This window comes from Rhinolophus sinicus, linkage group LG10 (genome assembly GCF_036562045.2).
Source record: "Rhinolophus sinicus isolate RSC01 linkage group LG10, ASM3656204v1, whole genome shotgun sequence".
In the NCBI taxonomy this organism is placed as follows: domain Eukaryota; kingdom Metazoa; phylum Chordata; class Mammalia; order Chiroptera; family Rhinolophidae; genus Rhinolophus; species Rhinolophus sinicus.
This window is the reverse complement of record NC_133759.1, coordinates 31,089,874-31,106,596: the sequence shown is the minus strand read 5'-3', so window position 1 is coordinate 31,106,596 and position 16,723 is coordinate 31,089,874. Positions and strand designations below refer to the sequence as shown.

The following is a 16,723-nucleotide window of genomic DNA, read 5'->3' as shown; positions in this document are numbered from 1 at the left end:
ATCTTCAAGTAAGTTAGAAAGAGTTGCATGGGAGGTAAACCTATATAGTTCTCACATGTCTCAAAATGACTTATTTTCTCTTATTTTATTGACAGTTTGGGTATAAAATTACTTTCGTGACTTTAAGGTCTTGCTCTATTGTGTTCTAGCCTCCATTGTTGCTGAAGATCATCTGATGCCAGTCTTACTCTCCTTCATTTTTAGGGGACCTGTATTTTTCTTTCTGTAAGTTCTGAGGATCTTTTTTGTCCCTTTGGTGTTCCAGAATTTCTTGATGATTTGCTTTGGTGTGGGTCTTTTTCATTTATCATGCGATGGAAGGAAGTGCGATGTCCTCTCCTTGATTATCGCTCAATATATTTGGCTTTTGATTAATTTTACTGTTTTACCTAATGGCATTTGTACTTTCAGGTATAGAATGCGTGATAATGTCGTGCTGCTTCTCTTTTTAGGTGTTGCTGCCTATGTTGGCTGGCAGAGCTCCTCGATTCTCAAACCCCTGCTGCAACAAGGTCTTAGTGATGCTGAGGAATTTGTTATTGTGAAGGCTCTTAACGCCCTTACCTGTATGTGCCAGTTAGGGCTGCTACAAAAACCCCATGTGTACGAATTTGCCAGTGATATTGGTAAGTTTCTGTTTCCCAAGATTAGGATGGGAAAATTAGGATGTGGGAAGAGAAATAACAATTGATAGAGCATTGCAAAACTTCTAGGCAATATAGAGTCAGGTTTTCAACTTTATTCCCATTTTGTGTGTGTGTGTGTGTGTGTGTGTGTGTCTGTGTGTACACACACATGTGCATGCTTCTGCATGCAGGCTTGTATGTATTTGAGACAGGCAACAAACAAACAGGATCATTTGGTTCTCCAGCCCAAGTTGGGAAATACATCTTTGTTTTTATTTGTAGGTAAGTCTTTGTGTGATCCTTGAAAAGTGTAGATTTTGTTTTTGTTTTTTTAACACAATATGGATAAAGTCTTTAACTTCTCTGAAGAGTCCACTTATTTTTTTGGACACTGGTCAAATTGAAATTAGATGTGGAGAATTGTCTATGACATGTCATCGCACTCATTGCCAGTTAAGAATTCATAGCATTGAAGTTAGTAATTTTATTAACCAGTGAAAGAGAATTAATTCCTTGACCTCTACAGCACTTATTTCTCTCAACTTAAAATTGAGAATAAGAGCAAACAAGTAAATATGACACTTTCTAAAATTAAGAATATCCGGAACTTTTAGCTTTCTTGTCACTTCACTTTGAGAACGATGCAAAGTAAGAATGCAAGTTGGCTCTGTATGGAGAAGACATGAAATCTTGAAATTTGCCTCTTTAGATAAAATATTTAATTCCTGCTAAATGCTTTGCCAAGAAAAATTAATAGAAAACTAAAATATGTTAGAGTTAGTTAACAGGTTTTTTCCTGAGGCAATCCTCAGAGAAAAGGGACAAAGGAATTATTGTTTATTTTGATTGTTCAGAAACTATGTGATAGTTACATAGTAGAGATGTATAAAATTTCTGGAAATTTTTAAGGCATGAATGTAGCTTTAAAAAAAAATTGGAAAATTTAAGTATATATAGGGTTCTTATTTTGCACTTTAATATCTATACTCATTCTTAGTTTATAATTAAATTGGTTTGATTTTTTTGATGATTATGTTAAAAATAATTGCAAATTTAATATGAAATTGTTGAATATTGGCAACACAATGATATGAATCTCTATTGAAGTATTTTTTATTTTTATTTTTTAAAATTTATTAGGGTGAACAAAGGTTAGTAAAATTACATAGGTTTCAAGTGTACATTTCTGTAATACATCATCTATATATCTGTCACATTGTGTCCTCACCATCCAGAGTAAGTTATAAGCTACAGAGTGCTGAAACTTAAAGGATTACTTATCTCTTATTTTTTCCCATTTTTTAAAAAAGGTAATAAATAACATGGGAACCAAATACTCGTATTGCTAATATTATAATTAAAAGGTGTTAGAATGATTTTAAAGTTTCTGGTCCTGTGTAGTATAAGACGGATATAGAAAGCACCTATTTTCATAATAATATTAAGGAGAAAATATGTCATGTTAACAGGTATATCTTGCTACCTGGAATGTTTTCTGCTCATTCTCTGTTTCTGAGTTACCACATCAGTGCTTTCTTTTTTTCTTTTGTTACAGTGACATTATTTCCCAAGTGTCAAGTTTTTCTTGCTCTTGACTTTAATTCTCTTTATTTTAATTTATACCTTTTGTATATATAAATATATACTCATATATTCTGATTTCACATAATACATTCCTTCTGTTGCCTAACTATTTGGAAATTATTTTTGAGATTTAATGTGGCTTATAAATAGCATTGTATTTATCTGAAAAATGGATGTCCATAAGTTTTTAAGCAAAAGTCATCATAAAGATAGTTTTTCACCTCTCCTCTCAAATTTTGCAGAGATTTTTTCTGGGCCCTGCTATTTCTAGTCATTGATCACAAGAAAATATGGGGTACTCATGTATCTTTAATTTCGCATCAAAATAAATTATCATTGGATGTAGAATAAATCCAGTGTGGTATAACTTCTTGGATGGGGAATACCGTTAGAACGGGAACTGAATTTGGGAGCAGCTATGAGGAAAAAGAAAAAGCCTTGCTGAGAAAAATCAAATAAATAATAATTTGTTGGCATTTTAAACTATTAAAAAAAAGTTTTTAGTAACTTAGAAACACCTACTTAAAACAAATGATAAACTGTATATATCTCTGTGTTTGTGTTCTGTCTTTAAACTAAGCATAGTCCGTCTGTGGTAGTGATTCTTAAAGGGAATGGTGGTGGTGGTGATGGTGACAATACTGTTCCCACTTAGATATTATGAATATCTAATATTAAGGAGATTATCCCCAGATAATAGAAATGTATTGGATGGAGAAAAAATTGAGTAAACTGTTTTATAGGAAATCCTCTTGATTCTGGTTTCTTGTTTTTGAGTGTTTGAGAATCTTTGTATCAATTAGCTACTTACTAATATAAATAAAAAAATTTTCACCCTGTAGCATAATTGATAAAGGGATTATGCCACAATGTTACTATCAGATGCCTTCACATATTCAGTTATCTTGAGGCATAAACTCAACCAAGTGAACATACTAATATTATATCCCCTATCATAAAAACCAGCAATACCAAATATTATATCCCCTATCATAAAAATCAGCAGTATCAAAAAAGAATGAAAACAGCTACCCCTTGTGCTATACAACACTCAACCACAAAATCTCAGGAACCACAAAATCTCAGTAAATTTCTCCTTATGCATCTATCTGTAGGTTTTGTGGGTGCCTCTGCTTTTAGGCTTTGCATCTCCAGGTTGTCTGTGGTGACTTGTGATTCCTCTGTGTCATTCTGGAGCCCAGGATGGAGGTCAGCAGCTATGCACGTTATGTTCTGGGTGATGGCAGGAGCACAAGAGAGCATGCCTAGCTATGCAGCACATTTCAAGCTTTTGTTTCTGGTATATCTGCCAACATGCATCCATTGCCCAGAGCAGGTAACATGACTGAGCCAAAAGCAAGGGGCAGAGAAGTACCATTTGTACACCGTGAGTACAAGGCAAGAGTGTGGTTGTGTAACACAGATAATGTAAAGAATTGGGACCAATAATGCAGCCTTGTACAGTATCTAATCCCTGCCAAGTCATTTTGGGTTTACTTTTTGGAGGTTTTTGATGTTTTTCCAGTTTTCATTTTCCCGTTTGTCAAAACTACCAGCCCTCCCTTGTTGGATATATCAGAGTCAGCAGGATGTTTATGAAATAATCAAAAGCTCCTTCATGTGTAATTAAAATAATTGGAATGGGAGAACTTTGGATACATATTTTGAACAAATTTTTTCTCCTTTCCCTTTTTTATACTATAAGTCATTTGAGCATGTGACAGTGTTCTTATTTTTCTGTTGGTATGAATTTCTCATAAAATTAATATCCTCAAAATGCTGATGTTTTTGCATACTTAGACCAATACAATTTTTTTCTTTGCTTTTACAAGTTTGAATTTTATTCTAAATCTTACTTCGATTAGTTGAAATCACTGGTTTTAGGTATAATACACACGTAGTTAAAAATAAAAGGGGTGAAAAGACATTCATGTAATTTTCTGGTTTAATTTTATACTTTAAACTCTTTAAGAATGGGCATCATGTTTTCTGCCTTTTAGTTTCCATTCATAATGCCTTGTGAATGAATTTATAAGTGATATGTATATTAGGTTTGATCAAACCTCTACATTAAAAAGAATGTTAGATGAAATTGTTCCCTGATCTTAAAGCTGTGGCTGAGAGAAGAGACAGCATCTCATTTTCTTTGCTCTTTATGTGGTACATGGTGTGTCCTTGGACTTCTTCAGGGTAGTGGGTCAGGGAGTAACTGTTGGGACTTTTTATGTCTCTGTCTAGTAGTTTTTTTCCAGTCTTTTAAATGAGTAGATGGCCACCCATCTTCAGCCCTGATTAAAAAATATAAATTTAAATTCTCAGAAAGGAGGTAGCTGTTTTTATTCTTTTTTGCTATTGCTGATTTTTCTGATAGGGAGTAATATAATATCAGTATGTTCACTAGGTTGAGTTTATGCCTCAAGATAATTGAATATGTGAAGGCACCTTATAGTAAAACTGCGCTATAATCCCTTTATCAGTTGTGTTATAAGGTGGAAATTTGTTTATTTTGATAGTCTGAAACTATGAACATGGTTTAATGGTTTAATCCGTACCCTTTTTCCCCCTTTCTAGCCCCCTTTCTGTGTCATCCCAATCTGTGGATACGCTATGGTGCCGTGGGATTTATCACAGTGGTAGCTCATCAAATAAGCACAGCTGATGTGTATTGTAAACTGATGCCTTACCTTGACCCATATATTACCCAACCAATAATACAGGTAAGTATGTTTCAACTTAGAATCAATCTCCCCTCCGAACTGCGGAGCCCTTAAAAAAAGGTTTAGAGTTCTATTTTTATTTAAATTTTGAAAGATTTAAATTGCGCTATAGCATTTTCACATTCCTTTCAAGCTAGTTAATGTTAATGGAACAAACGCTTTTGAAGGTGAGAAATGTTCAAGAGACTGTTATGTTATACATCATGTTATACACTCAGTAGTTCATATTTGATTTTCTTGTATGTTATAACGCATCTGCTGTTAAAGTGAAATATAGCAGAAATGTATATTGATGGTGTGGGAGCAGAGCCCCAGAAAGAAGTTTCCAGGCTCTCGGCCTCACATAGACAGGTGCCTGGCTCAGGTAGTAAATGGCCATCAACTGTGATTGCATGGCCATCAGCTGTGGCTAGTTGGCCATCAGCTGTAACCAGTGAGCCATTGGCCACTAATATAACTGCTGTGGCTACGCTGGCAGAAAGAGGAGAGTGGAGGAGAGTGAAAGAGAGTCGTCGGTGGGTTGCAGACAAAACGGACAGCAGGTCGCACGTCCAGTGAACCCAGCCTCCAGTGAGACTGTAGTGGTATGACTCCCCTACCTATGGCTCCGTGGGTGTCCCTTTTTGGCCTCACCATATCCTGCGTTCTTGTATGGGGAGCGGGAGCAGAGACCCCGCAGGCCGCCCCGCACGACAGATGGAACCCTGCTTTTATTTTAAAAAGTATAAATGATTTCAGCCTGTCATCATTTGTAATAAATTAGAAAAAACCTTGTTCAAATGTTTATTTTTTGGGCCACTACCTGGTTCTGGTTTCCGTTTTGTTTTGTTTCATTTTGTTTCGTTTTTTTCTCTTTCCCTTTCCTTTTTTCTTTTCTTTTCCTTCCTCCTTGCCTTTCTCTCTTTTCTTTCTCCCCCACCTTCTTCTTTTTAAATCTAACTATCAACCCCTGCCTGCAACCCTCCCAGACCTGCCAGCAGTATAGCACTTGATAAACTCCAGACCTTTGGTTTGTACAAAGCAGTTGTTTACCCAACTTGTCAGTGTTTACACCCTTTATTTTGCTGGACCCCCAACTATCAAAATAGATATTTAAATTGAATGGACTGTTGAGAGATGATTCTGGCTGTGAAAACATCCTGAAATACCATGTTTTTACTAAAACTCGATTTCTCTCTTGCAAATTCACATGCCTTTGGCTTTCTCCTACTTATATACCATGTTTCCCCGAAAATAAGACCTAGCCAGACCATCAGCTCTGCATCTTTTGGAGCAAAAATTAAAATAAGACCCAGTCTTATTTTACTATAATATGAGACCGGGTATAATATGATATAATATAATAATATATATATATAATATAATATATATAATAGGATTAATATATAATATAATACTGGGTCTTATATTAATTTTTGCTCCAAGAGACGCATTAGAGCTGATGGTCTGGCTAGGTCTTATTTTCAGGGAAGCACAGTATCCCAATGTATAATACCTTCCCTTAGATTGGAGAAAGTGGCCTTCGATATCCTTTGGAAATAAAGAGGATTTGGCTGTGCCTTCAAGTCCTACTTTTCTCCATAGATTCATCCATTTCTGGGGATCATTCTTTATTTCATAGTTTGTAGAATTTTATGTTTACCCCAGAAGCAATTTATTTATACATGAAAGACAGATAATATCACTAGAAAATACGCTTTTTAAAAAAATTTTATTGGGGAATATTGGGGAACAGTGTGTTTCTCCAGGGCCCATCAGCTCCAAGTCATTGTCTGTCCTTCAATCTAGTTGTGGAGGGCGCAGCTCAGCTCCAAGTCCAGTTCCCATTTTCAGTCTTTAGTTGCAGGAGGCGCAGCCCACCATCCCATGCAGGAATTGAACTGGTAACGTTGTTGAGAGCTCGTGCTCTAACCAGATGAGCCATCCGGCTGCCCCTCCGGAAGCTCAGTGGCAGCTCGTTGTCTTCAATCTAGTTGTGGAGGGCACAGGCCACTGGCCCATGTGGGAATAGAACCAGCAACCCTGTTATTCAGAGCTTGTGCTCCAATCAACTGATCCATCCGGCCGCCCAATATGCCTTTTTTTGAAGTTTATTAAAGCTTCCTTGGAAATCAGGTCTAGAGATTCCTACTATTTTGACCACTTACTCTATTTAGAAGTTTGTTTATTAAATATTTTTAGAACACAATGTGAAATGTCTCTGGGATTTAAAAATTGCATGCATTTTTGTAATAACTTTTAGTTGTGGTTTACTATAATAAATATGACATATAAGGGATTTGGTAGAAATCTGTACCATTCGCTGTTTTCTCAGAAATTCTTTAAAAAAAATTTTTTTCTTTTTTGTTTTTTTTGTTTTTATCATTGTTTTATATTTTGAAAGGCCAGGATTAGGAGTTAAGAGGCTAATTATCCATATGTTTCATAAATCATACCTTTCTACAGTTTGGATTAGACAAAAGATACCCTTTTATGCTGGTTTCCACTGGCCGACTCACCAAGTGGTTCCATATGTCTGAAGTCCTCTTGGTTACTGTTAGTAGTACTCATCCTGTTATTACAAACGCTGCGTCAAAGAGAGTATGCTTGGTGGTAACAAAAGGATTTTATGAACTCTGTGGAGAGAGGAATGCTTTTTGGAAGTGGTTGAAGCTACTGGGAAAACCCAATGGCCGACAGGAAGCCCTGTGACTACTGAGCATCTTTTCTGAGTCTGTACCTGTTGGGTGACTACAGGAGTCTAGGAAGTCACCTGACATTTTGGGATCTAGAAAAGACTCTTTCATTTTCTAAACTTTTCTAGCCAGGGTATTTATCCAGTATGATAGACACAGTTGTGTACTGAGGTGCTGACAATGAAAAGAAGATATGCCTTAGCTTTTTAAAGGTCACTAGCATTCTTTTTGTCTTTTAAGCAAAAATTGCAGATTTTCACATCTTGCATTTTCTTAGAAAATAAATACCTACGTTAACTTTACAAAGGTTTTATTGAATTTGAAAATAACTACTATATGTTGTATTTTTGGCTGATTGTTTTTATTTTTCTAATATAGATCGAAAGAAAACTTGTTCTACTCAGCGTTTTAAAAGAGCCAGTAAGTCGTTCTATATTTGATTATGCTTTGAGGTCGAAAGATATTACTAGCTTGTTCAGACATCTTCACATGCGTCAGAAGAAACGAAATGGGTCTCTCCCTGACTGCCCTCCACCTGAGGACCCTGCCATAGCACAGCTTCTGAAGAAATTACTCTCACAGGTTGTATCACCTTTCTGAAAGCTTACGTTTAAGTGCAAACTTCATAATAAAATTAAAGCATCCATCTAATTGTTAAATATATTTTGGTTGGTTAGGTTGAATCAGAATAAATAAATAAATGAATCTGGTAGATATCTTATGCATTTGCATTGGTATATAGGGGATACCAGGATGATGATAAGCATTGGGTTGAACTGAATAAGGAATCTTGGGAGAGCTAGTAAGTTTATTTTGTGATTACTGACTATATAAATGAAGGGTAGAGTAGATAGAAGCTTAGATTTAAGTAATAGTCTTGATTCAGTTCTGTATTTCACCAAAAAATATAATGAAATTTTATGTCATTATATTGTAAAACATAGATGCAATACAGAAAAATCCTGATTTCCATCCAAATTTAGAGAGTTCTCACTGCATGCAAACAGCTGCGATATCTGGGATTTATAATGCATCTTAGATTGAATAAAACAATGGTTTACTGCTGTGTCTTAAACGCCTCTGAAATTGGATCAATTAACAAATCTTGTTACAACGTGGAAGCAATCTTTTTATTATGCTTGGCATTAATAGGGCCACTTTAGAAATAATCTAGATTCAGCAACCTGTTTTAAGAGGGGTGTGTGAAACCTAGAGAAGTCCAGATAGGAATAAAAATGGCTAGAAATAAAGAATACAGTTTCTGAATAAAAGCTCCATGAGCCATAAAGCAAATAGTGAGGGACAACTTTAATGACTGCCTTTAAGTCTGCAGCAAGTTTTGGTTTAGAGAATGCTTGTCACTCATGTCTAACAAGATAAGATGATGTGAAAATGCCTCAGTTGCAGAGAGAGAATTTGATCAGCTTTGGGGTATGAATCCTTTCATGTATTGTACTTGTCACTGAATAGCCAGTGCTGTTTGATGCCCAGACTTTGGCGTGGGTGATTGAATATTGGAGTAGGCTCCTGCGGGACACCATTCGATATCCATTTTGGTTCTTTTAGGTCTAAATGTTGCTGGAGGCTAGAGATGCATCTGAAAGTCCCTTCCAGGCTGGTGGTTCTGTTTCCTATTATATATTTTATATATATAATGTATTTTAGGAGACTTAATTTGATGTGACTTGGATTGCCAAAGAGCTTTTTCTGTGGGTTTTCTTTTAACCTTGGGTCGTATAGTAGATGTACTTTATATTTTAGAAAGCAGCTTATGGAAAATTGTATTTTGAATCACGTTTTTCTGTTGTTTCTCCTAAGTACATAATCCTTATCGAAAAGATTTCAGCATGCAATAAAAACTACACCAATTTAGATGTTTCTTTGGGCGTGGATGGTGTGATTCTTTGTATTTCTCTCTGGCAAATCCTGTATATTAAATTAAATACCTCTATATTGATATTTCCTTTTCATATAAGTCATTAGTTCCTTCATTCATGTTGCCACCCTAGCCTCTACCATGTTTCCCCCAAAATAAGACCGGGTCTTATATTAAGTTCTGCTCCAAAAAACACCTTAGGGCTTATGTTCAGGGGATGTCATCCTGAAAAATCATGCTAGGACTTATTTTCCAGTTAGGTCTTATTTTTGGGGAAACAACGGTAGTTCTTGCTTTTCACCTTGCTCTTGGTGTAGGTTTTGCCACTGCCCTGGGTAAAAGGAGAGAGAAGAAGGAGCAGTTTCCATAGTCTTTCCACTCTCTGCTTACTACTGTTCGTCTCCCACACGCTTCTGCCATTGGTGCTCCCTCAGTGCCACCCTCCATTATTGCGTGCCGTGACGAAATCACTAAAACTCACTGCCTTGTAGTCTGCTAAATGTTTGCTTGATGTATTCATTTGTCTGTCATTTATCCCCTCATTTGTATGAGTAGGAAAAGAGGAACATGTAATCCCCTGTTTTATGTTGTTGCTGTTAATAATTGTTTCAGGAGATTCCTGTGGGTTACGAGTACTGTTTCAAGGGACAGGTGCTGTTAGTAAAGGGAGAGCAGGCTAGAATCTCTGAGCTCCTCAGAGCAAGGAACAGCAGAACAGCACCAGCTTCCATTTATTGAGGACCTACCAGTTTTTTTTGTGTGTTTTTTTTTTTTTTTAATTTATTGAGGTGACAATTGTTAGTAAAATTACATAGATTTCAGGTGTACAATTCTGTATTACATCATCTATAAATCCCATTGTGTGTTCATCACCCAGAGTCAGTTCTCCTTCCATCACCATATATTCGATCCCCCTTACCCTCATCTCCCACCCCCACCCCCCACCACCCTTACCCTCTGGCAACCACTAAACTATTGTCTGTGTCTATGAGTTTCTGTTTCTCATTTGTTTGTCTTGTTCTTTTGTTGCTTTTGGTTTATATACCACATATCAGTGAAATCACATGGTTCTCTGCTTTTTCTGTCTGACTTATTTCGCTCAGCATTACACTCTCAAGATCCATCCATGTTGTCACAAATGTTCCTATATCATCTTTTCTTACCGCCGAATAGTATTCCATTGTGTATATATACCACAACTTCTTCATCCATTCATCTATCGAAGGACATTTTGGTTGTTTCCATGTCTTGGCCACCGTAAACAAAGCTGCAATGAACATTGGAGCACACATGTCTTTATCTCTAAATGTTTTCAGATTTTTTGGGTAGATACCCAGGAGAGGGATTGCTGGGTCATATGGCAATTCTATTCGTAATTTTTTGAGGAACCTCCACACCGCCTTCCATAACGGCTGCACCAGTCTGCATTCCCACCAACAGTGTATGAGGGTTCCTTTTTCTCCACAGCCTCTCCAACATTTGTTACTATTTGTCTTGTTGATGATCGCCATTCTGACTGGGGTGAGGTGATATCTCATTGTGGTTTTTATTTGCATTTCTCTGATGATTAGTGATGTTGAGCATTTTTTCATATGTCTATTTGCCATTTGTATGTCCTCTTTGGAAAAATGTCTCTTCAAGGAGGACCTACCAGTTTACCACCATAATTGATGCTTTCTGTATTTTGTGACTCAAGCTTAAAATTAGCTTGAGCAACAGATGATGTTATCCCCATTTCATAGATAAGGAAACTGAGACGTAATGAGGGTAGTTAACTTGACTGTGCTCACACCGGTCAGTAAGTTTCAAAGCTGACATTTAAACCTAAACCCGTCTAACTCCAAAGTCCGTGCTCCTCCATCGTTGCCATCTTGCCTCTCAAAGTAAACTGAGGACAGGAAGCTAAGACTGAGAAGCTTGCTTTGGTCCTGTATGGACTTAGGAAGAAGTCTGTATGCAGCTCACCTCTTCCAGCCTCTTGCAAGCCTTTTGTCTGCCTTCACTTCTTTTTGGTTCCTGTACTCCTTAGTTTCTTGGGATTACGGGCAGAGGCGTTGTTGCAGGGAAATAGGTATTGAGTTCTGGTTCCTAATGTTGGGGCTACCAAGGGAAAAGACATGTTTTTAGCCCCCACAAGTGGGAATTCTGAACACTCCTACAGATTTTTTTTTTTCTTTTCTTGGGGTTCTGCAAGGCTCTTGTGTACAGAACTGTACTTGAAATACATCATGGGTAAAATAGGCCTTGCTAGAGCTGCCTGCCATTGTTTCTGTGGGAAAATATGTTCAGAGTTACAGACAATAGATGTAAAGTATACTTGTGGAACATTCCCCGTATGGAAGGTGGAATCTGTAGTCCAGATTTTCAGTAGGACTTGGCATCTGGAAGAGACACATGTCGGGGCCATTTTAGGAGATCTCATCACAGGAGCTCGCTGCTTCGTTTGTTACTGGCATCCATTTGATCAGGCATGAAAACGGAATACACTGTTACTTCACTCCTTACTTTAAAAAGTGAGAAATACTTTGCATTTTAAACTTTCAAATGATTTTTAATCATTTTTGACTGGGTAGTATATATACAAGGTGTAACATTGAAAAGGTATGAGAAGATACATAGTAAAATGTAAGTTTTCCTCCAATCTCTGTCCCTTCGCCACCTAGTTTCTTTCTCTGTTGATTGTGAGTTTTATGTTGTTGGGTACTGAATTCCTTTATATAGTGTTAGATTTGTTCTGCTGTACAGTTAGGTTACTTGGAATCGATTTGGTCCTTTTAAGATTTGTTAGGACAGATCTAGAGCCACCTGTGGTCAATGGCCAGTTTGGCTTGACTAACAGGGACTTCTGAGGACGTGATGCTCTGTGTAGTAAGTAAGGTCTTTCACTTCTGGCCGGTGGGCACATGAATGATTCCCAGCCCTGTGTGGACTCTGGGAATTGTTTGGCTTCCTGCTTTCTGGTTGCTCTTTCCCTGGCCTCAGGTAATTTCCTCTCACACACACGTTGTTCAGTACAGGACACCTCGGGGATACTGTGCCTTCAGTTCCAGACCACCACAGTAAAGAAAATACCACAATAAAGCAGATATCACAGTCAAGCGAGTCACATGAATTTTTTGGTTTCCTAGTGCATATGAAATTTATGTTTATACTGTATCACCTATTAAGTGTGCAAAAATATACTGTATGTACCTAAATTTTAAAAATACTTTATTGCTAAAAAATGCTAGCTATCATGTATCTGATCCCTCAGAGTTGTAATCTTTTTGCTGGTGGAGGGACATGTCAGTGTCAATGGCAGTTGACTGATCAGGGTAGTAGTTCCTGACGGTTGGGGTCAGTGGATGCAATTTCTTAAAATAGGACAGCAGTGAAGTTTGCCACATTGATTGGCTCTTCTTTTCACAAACAGTTTCTCTGTAGCACGTGATGGTGTTTGATAGCATTTTACCCACAGTAGAACTTCTTTCAAAATTGGAATCAATCCTCTCATACCCTGCTGCTTCTTTATTTATAAGCTCATGTGAAATTCTAAATCCCTATTGTCACTTCAGCAGTTTTCAAAGCGTCTTCCCCAGGAGTAGATTTGATCTCAAGAAACCCCTTTCTTTGCTCATCCACAAGAAGCAATTTCTCACTTATTGAAGTTTTATCATCAGATTTCAGTAATTCAGTCACATTTTAGGCTCTACTTCTAATGTTAGTTCTCTCACTATTTCCACCACATCTGCAGTTAACTTCCTTCACTAAAGTCTTAAATCCCTCAAAATCCTCCATGAAGGCTGGAATCTGCTTCTTCAAGCTCTTGTTAATGTTGATATTTTGACCTCTTCCCATGAATCACAAATGTTCTTGATGGCATCTAGAATGGTGAATCCTTTCCAGAAGGTTTTCTATTGACATTGCCCAGAGCCATCAGAGGAGTCACTATCTATGGCAGCTATAGCCTTATGAAATGTATTTCTTAAATCATAAGACTGAAAGTTGAAATTACTCTTTGATCAATGGGCTGCAGAATGGATGTTGTGTTAGCAAGTGTGAAAACAACATTAATCTCCTTGTACATCTCCATCAGAGCTCTTGGGTGACCAGGTGCATTGTTAGTGAGCGATAATATTTTGAAAGGAATTTTTTTTTCTGAGCAATAGTTCTCAACACAGGGCTTAAAATATTCAGTAAACCATGTTGTAAACAGATGTGCTGGCATTAGGCTGTCGTCATAGATTTAGCATAATTCTTAAGGGCCCTGGGATTTTCAGAATGGTAAATGACCGCTGGCTTCAACCTAAAATCACCAGCTGTGTTAGCCCTTATAAGAGAGTCAGCCTGTCCTTTGAAGCTTTAAAACCAGGCATTGACTTCTGTGTCCTAGATGGCATCTTCTTCCAGTATAAAGCTGTTTCATGTATATTGAAAATCTGTTGTTTAGTGTAGCCAGCCTCATTAATTACCTTAGCTGGCTCTTCTGGATAACTTCCTGCAGCTTCTACATCAGCACTGGCTGCTTCACCTGCACTTTTATGTTATGGAGACAGCTTCTTTCCTTAAACCTCACAAACCAGCCTTTGCTGGCTTCATCCTTTTCTTCTGCACCTTCCTCACCTCTCTCAACATCTATAGAATTGAAGAGTTTAGGGCCTTGCTCTGGATCAGGGTTTGGTTTACAGGAATGTTGTTACTAGCTTGATCTATCTAGACCACTAAAACTTACTCCGTATCAACATAAGGCTGTTTTGCTTTGTAATTTGTGTGTTCATTGGCGATACCAGCCATTGCATTAAGTTCTTTGGAGATTTCAAAGATGTATTATACTTGAATACTCCCATTTAGAAAGAAAGTGAAGATATAAATCTTGATACAAAGTAGAAAGTGCCCCAATGGAGAGAGTGTGTTCTGGGAGTTCAGAATAGTGAGATATGGTTCTGTATTGATACTTCCTTTTTCTCTTGACTTTGCTTGCTTGATTTTACCATTCTGATTCTTAGAATTTTAAATTGGGTAGCTTGCCCTTTCATTTGTCAGTCATTCTGAGGCCTGTTGTTATTACTTGCAAAAAATAACCGAGAACATATGGTTTTGTTTGTTTTTAGGGAATGACAGAGGAAGAAGAAGACAAACTTTTGGCACTAAAAGACTTCATGATGAAATCTAACAAAGCAAAGGCCAATATAGTGGACCAAAGCCATCTTCATGATAGTAGCCAGAAAGGTGTAATTGATTTGGCAGCCTTGGGCATAACTGGGAGACAAGTTGATCTTGTTAAAACCAAACAGGAACCAGATGACAAGCGAGGTTGGTACATTTGTGTGTGTGTGTGTGTGTGTGTGTGTGTGTGTTGAGCTTGTATTGTTAGTTATTTCATAAAGCTACTTTTAGCTAATTAGTAATAAAATAAAAGTCACACTTACCAGATATGGAAGTTTTAAATACAGTGACTAGCTTACATAGCAGGAAGATTTAGGGGAGAAAAAGTAGAGAAGTGAGCTAACAGTTAAGAGATTAAGTAACCTGCCAAAATTTCTTCTAAGAAACAATGACATGCATGCAAAGAAACGTGTATAAGAATGTTTTCCATTAAAACAAAAAAAGGAAATAATTGAAGTGTCAATTAATAGGTGAATGGTTAGGTAAGTGTTCAACATATTAAGTAAGAGAAAAAGCAAGTTGTGAAACAATATGTATTATTTTATTTTTGTAAAATAATATGGTAGTATATCATTAAACTGTAGAGTTCGTGAGGTTTACAAAGTTATGGAGGCAATTCATGTTATTATTTGGTAATGCTAGAACTTAGTACTTTTTGTAACTGGACAAAGATAAAAAATAAATGGTTTCTCTTCTGTTTATAGTCAGGAGATAGCTATATAACAATTGATTTTTTTATTCTATTTTTATTTTGTTTTCTAAGTAACTGATACTGGAAATAGAGAGGTCATATTTAGTAGTGACATTTGAAAAATTTGTTTTTATTGTTGATTCTTCAGATGAAGTGGTTACTTGCAATGGAGCTAGCCTGGGGAAACTAAGAAACAATTAGGTCTAATTATTAATACCATCGAAAGCACATCTTTTCCATCTGCCCAAGAAATGGAAGTGAGGTTAATGAGTTGATATATAAATATAAATAAATTGGAGATCATAAAGAACAAATAGGATGTGAAGTCCATTCCCCACCAAAAAAAAGAAGCAATAAAAGCACATACTAGTTTTAGAGGCTTCCTTTAGACTATTCTGAAATCTGTTTTCATAGCTAGAAAACATGTGAAACAAGACTCAAATGTAAACGAAGAATGGAAAAGCATGTTTGGGTCACTGGAACCACCGACCATCCCACAGGCCCTACCTAAAGGGAGTGACCAGGAGGTGATTCAGACTGGGAAGGCTCCTCGTTCAGAGTCCTCTGCTGGCATTTGTGTCCCCTTGTCAACTTCTCCACAGGTATTGTCACCTAGGCAATAGTCCTTTTCTCTTTCAATCTCATTCTACGCTTCGGGATGTTTAAAAGCTGGGTACTGTACTGGAAAAAGAATACAGTGACTTGTGCTGTTGGAGGACATGTTTCTTTCTAAGACAGTTTATCTTTAATTGTATCGCCAAGGGGAAATCTAGTTATTAAATGCATCAAAAAGGTCTCGTTTTAGAGTTCTCACCAATAAAGTGATCTGAAATTGTGGGTTGAAGACATCATTATGAACTGTGATTATAATTAGTATACAGTGAACCTTTTAAATATCTTTTTATTCTTCAAATATGACATAGTTCTATCTGTAAAATACCAAAAATACTTCTGAGAAGAAAAGTCCCAAGTTTGCAATGCATGAGAAATGTCATGATAATTTTGATATATTTGAAATAAATTTGCAATTGAAGGTAATTGTTCCCTAGCCAGTCATATTTTAAATGAAAAATATAATACATATTAACTGAACCATCTGACAAAATTTTGTTTTTCACTTAATGAGAGTTTTTATTTAATGTTTTTGCTGCACTGATAACTTTTTTTTTAATAGTGTAGAAGTTTTGAGTAATATTTGTGGTTAAACTTCATTTTAACGTTTTCATTGAAAACATATTGTATTTGAACATGTCATTTCATTTAAGCATGTCATTGGATTTAAAGATTGGTACATTAATAAGGACAACAAGCTGATGATAGTGAATAAAGAGAACATAGATACATTTTTATATGAAATATACTTTGCTTATGACATAATTGCCTATAATTCTGTTTTGTTTTTTTTGTTT

At 36.6% G+C, this 16,723-nt stretch overlaps 1 protein-coding gene across 1 annotated transcript in view; it reads left to right on the top strand.

Moving 5' to 3' along the window:
• Positions 1-16,723, top strand: part of PIK3R4 (phosphoinositide-3-kinase regulatory subunit 4) — a 59,673-nt gene that overhangs the window by 21,353 nt on the left and 21,597 nt on the right. Inside the window, exons 7-11 of the mRNA XM_019725969.2 lie at positions 453-626; positions 4,782-4,927; positions 7,981-8,184; positions 14,569-14,770; positions 15,729-15,916. Of these exons, the coding sequence (XP_019581528.2) occupies positions 453-626; positions 4,782-4,927; positions 7,981-8,184; positions 14,569-14,770; positions 15,729-15,916 (914 nt within the window). The remainder of the gene's footprint in view (positions 1-452; positions 627-4,781; positions 4,928-7,980; positions 8,185-14,568; positions 14,771-15,728; positions 15,917-16,723) is intronic.